Raw genomic sequence first — 11,454 nt, forward strand, 5'->3', positions numbered from 1 at the left:
TTCCAACCCTAGTTCATGCCTTCGTCATATCAAGGTTAGACTACTACAACGTCCTCTACACAGGCCTGCATAAGAAAGACTTACGCCGCCCGCAATTAGTACAAAATGCCGCCGCAAGGCTGTTAACGAGCCAACCCCGCCATTGCCACATAACACCAACCCTGAGCTCACTCCACTGGCTACCGATAAAATGGAGAATTCTGTTTAAGATTGGCTTACTGAGATTCAAATCCTTGCACAATCTGGGCCCTGGATACCTGAAGGACTTGTTGCAACTGCATCACACCCCCCACAATCTTAGATCAAAAGGACGTAACACCTTGGTCACCCCCAGAGTCCACCTCAAAACCTTTGGAGACAGAGCCTTTTGTCATGCTGCCCCTACACTTTGGAACTCCCTGCCACACCCAATCAGGACAGCTCCATCCCTGGAAGCATTTAAGTCTAAACTGAAAACCTACCTCTTCAGTCTGGCATTCATGAACATCTGACTATCTCCTCTGTAACACAACCCAGCCTGCTACCCTGTATTAATCTGAGACACAACTATGCGCTTTGAGTCCTATGGGAGAAAAGCGCTTTACAAATGTTATTGTATTGTATTGTATTACTATGCCAATGTTCTCCCCTGTATGCAGAGTAGCAGCACAGCAGTCTCAGCACGCTCACTGCTATGCCACTGTGCTCCCCTGTATGCAGAGTAGCAGCTCAGCAGTCTCAGCACACTCACTGCTATGCCACTGTGCTCCCCTGTATGCAGAGTAGCAGCTCAGCAGTCTCAGCACACTCACTGCTATGCCACTGTGCTCCCCTGTATGCAGAGTCGCAGCTCAGCAGTCTCAGCACACTCCCTGCTATGCCATTGTGCTCCCCTGTATGCAGAGTCACACCTCAGCACTCTCAACTCATCCAGACACATTGCTGGAGTCTCCCATAGGACTCAGCCCACTGCACCACAGTCACTAATTAGCGTCATCACTGTCGCTAATCAACATTGGTACCATATAGTATCTGTAAGTGATCATTACTGATCGCAGTCAGATCTATTAGGGTCACTAGGATCCACAAAAAAACGCAGTGTTTGCCCGATCAGGCCTGATCGTTCGCCAGAACTTGCGTTCAGCACGCCCCACCGCAGTGACAGATTTTTTTTTTCTGATCACTGCAAAAAACACTGTACAATAGCTGTGGCACTGTAAACGTCGGTTTAGATTTTTTTTTTTATCAAAACTCAGTGACCACAGCGTTCTACCTCTCAAATACTCCCTTTTGCTAGGTAGGTGCTCTTTTTTTTTCTGGGTAGTCTCAGAGGAATACCCCCTAAATTTAGCAGTCCACCATGGCAAGAAAGGGGTATTCCGATGATGAGGTTCTCAGGTACATGGCCCAGTCGGATGAGGACGATTGGGACGCCTCATTCGACGAATCTTCCGGGTCAGAGTTTGAACCTGAATTGAGCAGTGGCTCACTGCAGTGATGCTCGGATACCCCTTTTCAAAATCCGGATCCGATTGGGATCCGGATACCCAGATATCCGATCCGGGTCGGATATCCGAGTTCAACATTTTCGGAACCAAATGCAAATCGGATATCCGACCACAGTATCCGGGCTATCCGGGCAAATTCAGATATCCGGATAGAAAAACCGGAAGTGGCCTTTAAATTGCTTTAAAAACGTTTTTAGGGTATATGAGGCATGTAGCATCATTATTTTGTAAAGGGGAACACTAATTGATGATGTGGGGACTTAAAATCCCCCCCCCCCCCCAAAAAAAAAAAACTAGCTGTAAATTAACATCAGGCCTAGGTTCCAGACAGCAGTCGTGCAGCCCACATTGTGTCCAAAGTCCAACCGCACAACTGGGACATGACAGTTTTCACCCCAGACACCTCCAAAATATTACGCAGCAATTGTGTTCTGGGTTAAATATAGGTGGTATCAGTGGCCTGTGGCACCCTGGCGGTGGGAGCTGCACAGGCAGCAGGAGCAGGGCAATGCAGCAGCAGCAGCAGGTGTAACGTGTGCCAGGAGCATGCCGGATGTGGCACGTGCCAAGTGCCAGTCAGACAGCAGAGGAGAAGACACTAGTGCACACTAACTGTCACACTGGCACTGCTCACAGCACAGCAGTTCTGTAGAAAGCTAACACAGTAGTACTACTACTCTAACATCTACTAGCACTGACTGCAGTACTACAGTACTAACTAAACAATAGAAGAATCTAGCTAAACAATAGAACAGGTGTGACTAGATTACAGAGAGCAGAATATGTCTTCTACCTGCATGAGACATTTCGTGAGATTCAGACGTTGCTAACGGTCATAGCTGCGATTTATGTACGTCAGAATTGCCACCATTAAAATTGCCCAAATAAACAGGTTTTTGTGACCCTAGGCTATGACCTCTTCGGCCTAGGGGCCCGAAACTCACCAGTCATGATCTTCCTAACAGTTCCTACAATGCTAGAAAATTTGCCACTGCTGAGCAATTGCCCTTTGAAAAGATGTGAGATTTTGGAAAGTGAAATAGGGAGCCAATGAAAGCCTATAGGGGATTTTACTACATTTGCACCCCTGTAACTCTGGTTTGCAGAGATGTATGGAACCCATCTTTGGAGTCCAAGTCTAACAATTTGTCTTCTACCTGCATGAGACATTTCGTGAGATTCAGACGTTACTAACGGCCATGGCTGCGATTTATGTATGTCAGAGTCGCCACCATTGAAATTGCCCAAATTAACAGGTTTTTGTGACCCTAGGCTATGACCTCTTCGGCCTAGGGGCCTGAAACTCACCAGTCATGATCCCCCTAACAGTTCCTACAATGCTTGAAAATTTGCCACTGCTGAGCAATTGCCCTTTGAAAAGATTTGAGATTTTTGAAAGCGAAATAGGGAGCCTAATGGAAGCCTATGGCAGAATTCAGCACTTTTTCACCCCTATAATTCTGGTTGGTTATCATCACCCGCCGACTTTAGCAGTTAATAGCAAAGGCCCCTTACATCCTAGCAACACCAAATTTGCAGGATATGTTAAAAAGATAGCAGGAAACAATATTTAACCTCCCTGGCGGTAAGCCTGTGCTGAGCACGGGCTATGGCGCCGGAAGGCACCGCTCAGGCCCCCCTGGGCCGATTTGCATAATTTTTTTTTTTGCTACACACAGCTAGCCCTTTGCTAGCTGTATGTGCAATCCGATCGCCGCCGCTACCCGCCGATCCGTCGCGCCGCAGCCACCCCCCCCCCCAGACCCCGTGCGCTGCCTGGCCAATCAGTGCCAGGCAGCGCTGTGGGGTGTATCGGAGTCCCCTTTGACGTCACGACGTCGGTGACGTCATCCCGCTGGTCACCATGGCGATTGAACGGGATCTCCTGATCTCCGATTGCCGGAGGCGGATGCCGCTGAGCAGCGGCTATCATGTAGCGAGACATTTTCTGCAAGTTTGGGGTTTCTAGCTTTTAAAGCGGCTTTGCTATTAACTGCTAAAGTCGGCGGGCGCTTAATTTTCCCACGGTCAGGAGTTACTTTAAAATTGATTTTCTCAAAAACTATAAGGTATTTTTGAATTTTTTTCCCCCCTCTTGTAGTCACTGAAAGATCTCAGGTGTTAGACACCTTGAAACGTCTTTTCCATCACTTTTGTGGCCAGCATAATTTTTTCTATTTTTCAAAGTTCGCATCCCCATTGAAGTCTATTGCGGTTCGCGAACTTTTCCGCGAACCGAACCTTCCGCGATGGTTCGCGAACCGAAAATCGATAGTTCGCGACATCTCTATACAATCTATCTACAATACAGGTGAATATCAAGTGTTGGAGTGTAAAAACGCTAGGTGTATTGAACAATGAATGCACTTGCACAGACAAAAAGCACTGGAGCAATCTCTCAGTACAGTCAGTCAGTAAGTCGCAAGCCGGACGAGTGAGGCAACATGGCGCCCGCTATTTATAGAGGGGGTGTTCCAAAGCACACACGCGCTGATACACAATGCAATGTCGGAGTTTTCAATCCACCAGGCAGAAACTGAAAAACATATATATGTATGTGTATTCTACCCTGTTCGCCTCCTCCCTTTCATCAACTAATACAACATAAAGAGGTAGCGCTACTAGGGAATTAGAACACACATCAGACTCTCTAGGGTAATTCACTACAATGGCGACAGTCTCTATTATTCAATGCTATATAACAGTCTATAATGGCAGCTTGATCGCAGTATCTCCATCAATACTTCATTCTCCTATGGGTAGATAGGTAGCCTCCACCACACCCTTTGTGCCGGACTCACCGTCTGCTGAGACCCCCACTCGGGTCAAATAGCACCTTGGGACCGTTACCGGGTCGTCTCCCACCACTCTGGCATATGTTTGGGTCGCACTCGTCTCGCTCACCAACCGGTTGGATATCTTCCTTGTTTTATGTTATTCTTTTTCCAGACCCTCAATAAAAAAGGCCTCTCATAGTGTAAAACTGTTAGGCATTTATTAGCTTATAAAAATAATTTGCACTCACATGTTCCAAGATTAAAAATAGGCACAGAGTTTTGCTTGAGGCGGGCTCTCCCCTGCTACGTTGGCCGCAGGCAGGCTGATTCTTGTATTCCCTCCGTGTGTTACAGCGCTGGTGCGCGCTCCCCTCGGCTACACTCCATGTGGGACGCATGCCTCTTAGTATCCACTTCCTTCTCGCGTGGTTAGGCTCCGCCCGACATGTTTCGTCATCATATGACTCATCAGGCGTCCCACGTGGAGTGTAGCCGAGGGGAGCGCGCACCAGCGCTGTAACACACGGAGGGAATACAAGAATCAGCCTGCCTGCGGCCAACGTAGCAGGGGAGAGCCCGCCTCAAGCAAAACTCTGTGCCTATTTTTAATCTTGGAACATGTGAGTGCAAATTATTTTTATAAGCTAATAAATGCCTAACAGTTTTACACTATGAGAGGCCTTTTTTATTGAGGGTCTGGAAAAAGAATAACATAAAACAAGGAAGATATCCAACCGGTTGGTGAGCGAGACGAGTGTGACCCAAACATATGCCAGAGTGGTGGGGGACGACCCGGTAACGGTCCCAAGGTGCTATTTGACCCGAGTGGGGGTCTCAGCAGACGGTGAGTCTGGCACAAAGGGTGTGGTGGAGGCTACCTATCTACCCATAGGAGAATGAAGTATTGATGGAGATACTGCAAACAAAGTTGCCATTATAGACTGTTGTTATATCGCATTGAATAATAGAGACTGTCGCCATTGTAGTGAATTACCCTGGAGAGTCTGATGTGTGTTCTAATTCCCTAGTAGCGCTACCTCTTTATGTTGTATTTATAGAGGGGTGCTTGGCCAGGCTCCCCCTCTGTGATTGGCTGCAGTCAGAGGGCTGGGAGCCCTCTGATTCGCTTGTGAGGACTCGAGGTGACGTGACGCTATCCGAGCGGATGACGCAATCCGAGCTCGGATAGCTAGGATATCTCCGGATAGCTGATTGCTATCCGAGTGCGCTCGGATAGCACAGCCCGGATAGCTAATACCAGTGGCGTAGCTAAGGAGCTGAGGGCCCCGATGCAAGTTTTACAATGGGGCCCCCCTAGCACTCTATACATAACAACTGATACGGCACACCAAAACTTGCCAATGGCTACTACAGTGTCAGAGGTGAAAGAAGGGGATGGGGAACAGCTTGTTAATGATTACTGCGATCCATAGCACCTATAAAAGTGATTATTATGAGTACAGGACAAATAGAGTGCTAATACTGTAGTTGAGGGAGGGCCCATCGGGGCCCCTCTGGCCCAAGGGCCCCGATGCGGTCGCTACCGCTGCACCCCCTATTGCTACGCCCCTGGCTAATACTATTCGAGTTCGGTATTCGAGCTCGGATAGTGAAAAAAGAGCTAGGATATCCGAGTATCTCAGATATCCGAGCTCGGATGAGCATCACTGGCTCACTGACCGATAGTGATGACGAGGTTGAGGTCCCGGCTAGAGCCAGGCGTACCACACCCCATGTTGTTGGACCGCAGGTGGCGCAGGATCGGCCTCAAGGGCAGCAGAGTGGTGTTCGTGCTGGTCTGAGATTTCATGGTGGGGCAGGCACCAGCAGCACAACATCTCCTGGACCTAGAACCAGTACTTCCGTAGACTCTGGTGAAGTGGCGAGCACCAGCATGGAAGTTGAAACTGGTTCGGTGGCACGTGCAGTAACATCCCAGTCACAACCACCAAGAAGACGGGTCCGTACTACCCCTAGTTTACCAGAGGTGCAGGCAAACCCAAATTGGCAATCCCCTGATTCCGCCGCACCCGTACTTCCCCCTTTCACCGCCCAGTCTGGAGTCCAGGTGGAGACAGATAATCTAGGATCGGCCCTAGACTTTTTCTATCTGTTCTTCACCCAGGATCTCTTAGACTTAATTGTGGCAGAGACCAACCGTAAGGCCACACAATATATAACTGCCAATCCGGAAAAGTTCCTTGCCCAGCCTTTTCGGTGGAAACCAGTCCAAGTTTCCGAAATTAAATTTTTTTTGGGCCTTCTCCTTCACACGGGACTAGTAAAGCAGAATGTGTTGAGGCCTTATTGGTCTACGGACCCAGCATATCATGTTCCATTTTACTCTGCTGCCATGTCCAGGACACGATTTGAGAACATCTTGCGCTTCCTGCACCTAAATAACAACGAAACCTGTCATCGAAGTGACCACCATGCTTTTGACGGGCTCCACAAAATTCGACCCCTTATAGACCACCTGTCATCCAGATTTGCAGATGTTTATACCCCTGACCAGGACATCTGCGTAGACGAGTCCCTCATACGTTTTACCGGGCGCCTTCGCATCAAACTGTACATCCCAAGCAAGCGCGCCCGGTATGGGGTGAAACTGTATAAGCTCTGTGAAAGGGCCACAGGCTATACATCTTATTTTAGGGTCTATGAGGGAAAATACTCAAAATTGGAGCCGGTCGGATGCCCTGACTACCTGGGGAGCAGTGGAAAGGTTGTGTGGGACTTGGTGTCACCCTTGTTCTAGAAGGGGTACCATCTTTTTGTGGACAATTATTACACAAGTGTGGCCCTCTTTCAGCACTTAAAAATAGAAAAAATCCGATGCTGTGGCACCGTGCGGCCTAGTCGCCGGGGCTTCCCCCAACGGCTCATTACCACCAGACTTGAACGGGGGCAGAGGGCCGCCTCGTCTGCTGACGAACTGCTCGCGGTGAAATGGAAGGACAAGAGGGAAGTTTACTTCCTGTCCACCATTCACGCAGACACGACAGTTGAAATTCAACGGCGAACTGAGGTCATTGAAAAACCCCTTGTCGTCCACGAGTATAATACTAACATAGGAGGGGTGGACTTCAATGACCAGAGGTTAGCGCCCTGTTTAGTTGCCCGAAAAACAAGACGCTGGTATAAAAGTGTCTATTTACCTCATTCAATTGGCAATTTACAACAGCTTTGTTCTCTACAGTAAGGCTGGGAGAACTGGATCGTTTATTCAATTTCATAAACAGATCGTGATGGAACTCCTGTATGCAGGAGGTGCCGTGGCCCAACCCCAAGATGCAACTAGCCGGCTGCATGGAAGGCATTACGCCTATCCAATTCCGAGTACCCCAGGTCACCGAATCCGAAGAAAACGTTGTCGTGTCTGCAGCAGGGCTGGAATAAGGCGTGACACCACTGTTTATTGTCCCACCTGTCCTGACCAGCCTGGCCTATGCCTAGGGGAGTGTTTTGAGAGGTACCACGAGCAGGTACACTATTAGAGAGTAGGGAACTGCAGACACAGCGGTAGGCACACAAGGGTCTCTCAGTGCTATTTCACACTGCTGCGATGCGTTAGGGCAAAATGCCTAGCGAAAGTCACACTTTGCGGTCCCCCCCTACGCCGGAAGTGCTTGACTTAACGCTAGTGCATGCCTACGTTACTGCGTGGCTTCTGTGGCAATATCGATCGGCCCGGAAGTCATGTTAGTCTATGGCGACGCAGTTCATTACTAGGCCGAATGCTACTCTTGTGGTATTGCCTGAAGGTCTGTTTTGGACGATACGGTGCGGCGACTCGACCCATCGGATATGTCAATATGCAGTGTGAAACCAAACATCTGGTTTTGAGAGATCGTAATACACAGGGCTGCCAGAAACCTCTGCTTTCACTTGGAACAAAATGCGTAATGTATTTCGCCACAACTCTGCGCGATTTGCACTTCGCACATTTTCCAATGGGGGAGGAGAGGTTTGTCCTCGGGAGGTAAGTTAAAAAAAAAAAAAAAAAAAAAAAACCAGGTAAGCAAAGAAGTTAATGTTTGGTTTGCAATGTTAAGGTTTTTATTAAAAAAGTTCAAAGTTTATTAATGGTAATAAAGTAATTGCTTTGCTGCTTGCTTGTTTTTTGGTTTTTTTTGTATTTTTTTTTTCTCTTTTTCCATCCAATAACCTTCCAGGTGGACCGAGCGAATGACTAACCAGCTGCAGCACTGATGGTGCATCCTGACAGAACATTGCGCGTCTGTCAGCTTACACACAAGTCGGTGCATGCAGCGCTGCAGGACGAGATTTCTCCTTCGCAGTCAAAAAGATCCGTTTGCCGAGGCATATGGGCCAAGGAGTAGTGTTGGGGTTTCATATGCTTTGGCAAGCACTTTGTATCAAAAAAGAACTCTGGCAATGATTTGCTCATCCGCATCGATCGGTGTGTGAATGGATAAATCAGGTTTGCCAGGGCATACGAGCTGGTGGGTTTGGATTTTTGGGGCGGCAGCTCCTATGTCCTGTTAGACGTCTTCCCCTCCTTTTTGTATTGTTTTGTCTTTTTACTTCTCTCTTTTTTCGATCCAGACCGACCAATCAGCTGCAGCACTGATGGTGCATCCTGACAGAACATTGCGCGTCTGTCAGGTTACACAAAATCGGTGCATGCAGCGCTGCAGGACGAGATTTCTCCTCCGCAGTCAAAAAGATACGTTTGCCGAGGCATATGGGCCGAGGAGTGGTGTTGAGGTTCATACGATGGTTCATATGATGGTTTTTATTTAGTGAGAAAAAAAACTCCAAACCTACATGGCCCTGTGTGAAAAAGTGATTGCCCCCCTTGTTAAAAAATAACTTAACTCTGGTTTATCACACCTGAGTTCAATTTCTGTAGTCATCCCCAGGCCTGATTACTGCCACACCTGTTTCAATCAAGAAATTACTTAAATAGGAGCTATCTGACACAGAGAAGTATACCAAAAGCACCTCAAAAGCTAGACATCATGCCAAGATCCAAAGAAATTCAGGAACAAATGAGAACAAAAGTACTGTAATTGAGATCTATCAATCTGGTAAAGGTTATAAAGCCATTTCTAAAGCTTCGGGACTCCAGCGAACCACAGTGAGAGCCATTATCCACAAATGGCAAAAACATGGAACAGTGATGAACCTTCCCAGGAGTGGCTGGCCGACCAAAATTACCCCAAGAGCGCAGAGAAAACTCATCCGAGAGGCCACAAAAGACCCCAGGACAACATCTAAAGAACTGCAGGCCTCACTTGCCTCAATTAAGGTCATTGTTCACAACTCCACCATAAGAAAGAGACTGGGCAAAAACGGCCTGCATGGCAGATATCCAAGGCGCAAACCACTTTTAAGCAAAAAGAACATTAAGGCTCGTCTCAATTTTGCTAATAAACATCTCAATGATTGCCAAGACTTGTGGGAAAATACCTTGTGGACCGCCGAGACAAAAGTTGGGTGCTAGCCTAGGTGGGGGTTGACAGGTCAACACTCACTTCAGCTAAGATAGTCATTCAACACAATCTTGGCCAAGAATATGGCAGGTATCCCATGTCATCGTACATGACCGAGCTAGAGACTAATGTATTTCAATCTCCTTCATCCCACCCACTGGAATTGAGTCCACCTTTCCTACCAAACCTTTATTCAACAGTACACACTGCTTGGCTATAGCCAGCGGACAACATTTAACAGGAACCCGAGATGTGAGACCTGAGGAAGCTGCCATATTTATTTCCTTTTAAACAATACCAGTTGCCTGTTGCCAGTTATCCTGCTGATCTTTCTGGTCAGTAGGGTCTAAATCACACACCTGAAACAAGCATGCAGCTAATCTTGTGATTTCTCCTATAGTATGCCATCCTCTACTAATTTTGATGTTAAAGTGTTTATCTTTCTTTTCTTGCAGACGCTGTTTGCGTTGTCTCATTACCAGATCTCCCGAGATGAGAACAATTTCCCAGAGCCCAACAAGTTCCTCCCACTTCGCTGGTTACGTGACAACAAGATCAAGAACAACCCGTTCAGCTCCATCCCATTCGGGTACGGGGTCAGAGCTTGTCTCGGCCGGAGGATAGCGGAGCTGGAGATGTATCTGGCCTTATCACGGGTAAATAAAAAGAAAACATGTTATAAGAGATACAGAGGGGAGTCGGACTACTGTGGCTGGTAAAGTGTTGTTTACATAACAGCAGTACAGAGTATATCAGGATGAGAGAGATGGACAGAGGAAGGAGCAGAGTCCTCCAGCAGCACAGAGTATATCAGGAGAGGAGAGTTAGATAGAAGAAGGAGCAGAGTCCTAAATAAATATTTTAACAGCAATCTTGTTTCCTTCTATTTCTTTCTTCCACAGATAATGAAGAAGTATGAGGTCAGGCCAGACCCCCGAGGTGGAGAGGTGACTCCCATGGCCAGAGTGGTCCTGACCCCAAGCCGGCCTATTAACCTCCAGTTTCTGAAGAGACCTGACTCTGAGTCAGGCTGAATGTCCTGAGAAATTTTATCATAAACAGACTGTCAGTACCAGGACCTCAACACAAAGGCCACATGTAATGGACAGAACAATCTTCAGATGTCACCACACTTTAGACAGAGATGTTATTCAGTTGCCGATGTTGTGTTCCCCAAAATAACAACTTTATACCAGATATGTAAATAAAAGGGGGCATTCTCTTGCACTTCCTGTGATTTGATGTGGTCAGAGCTATTTCCTGTTTGCTCTTTACTGCCATCTGCTGATAAAATGTGATCCTGTTGTTGAACACACAACACAATAATTCCTTTGCTCTTCTTTCACACCAGCTTACGCCTTGGACTTCTGTCCACAAAGCACTTTAAACAGCAGAGGACACTGAGGATCACTGCTTTTTCAAATGCAATACAATCTTTTCCATCTGTGCCCTGCAAGCGCTGGGATAGAGGTCCCAGGGCCCCGGACAGAGTCCATCTAACAAAACATAGCATCTCTGATCTAAAGGGGAAGAGAGTGGTTTACTTTTATAACAGTGGAGAACAAAGGATAACAGGAGGTCAAAACAACTGGTTGGAGGTTTCCAATGACCTTTTATTGGTCTTACTGCTGTCTTATGCTTGCCTGGACATTTTAAGAGCGTACACACGTTCAGCCTATTCTAAATCGGAATCCACTATCTTCTGCACCCATCAAAACACGAGCGACAGCC

General features: G+C 47.4%; 1 protein-coding gene across 2 annotated transcripts in view; it reads left to right on the plus strand.

The window, feature by feature from the left end:
- Positions 1–10,965, plus strand: part of LOC137525165 (sterol 26-hydroxylase, mitochondrial-like) — a 113,536-nt gene extending 102,571 nt beyond the window's left edge. For both annotated transcript variants that reach the window (XM_068246041.1, XM_068246042.1), the window contains 2 exons: positions 10,179–10,379; positions 10,626–10,965. In XM_068246041.1, the coding sequence (XP_068102142.1) occupies positions 10,179–10,379; positions 10,626–10,757 (333 nt within the window). In that variant the 3' untranslated portion in view covers positions 10,758–10,965. The remainder of the gene's footprint in view (positions 1–10,178; positions 10,380–10,625) is intronic.
- Positions 10,966–11,454: the final 489 nt, after the last annotated feature.

The sequence above is a fragment of the Hyperolius riggenbachi genome, chromosome 7 (genome assembly GCF_040937935.1).
Source record: "Hyperolius riggenbachi isolate aHypRig1 chromosome 7, aHypRig1.pri, whole genome shotgun sequence".
Taxonomy (NCBI): Eukaryota; Metazoa; Chordata; class Amphibia; order Anura; family Hyperoliidae; genus Hyperolius; species Hyperolius riggenbachi.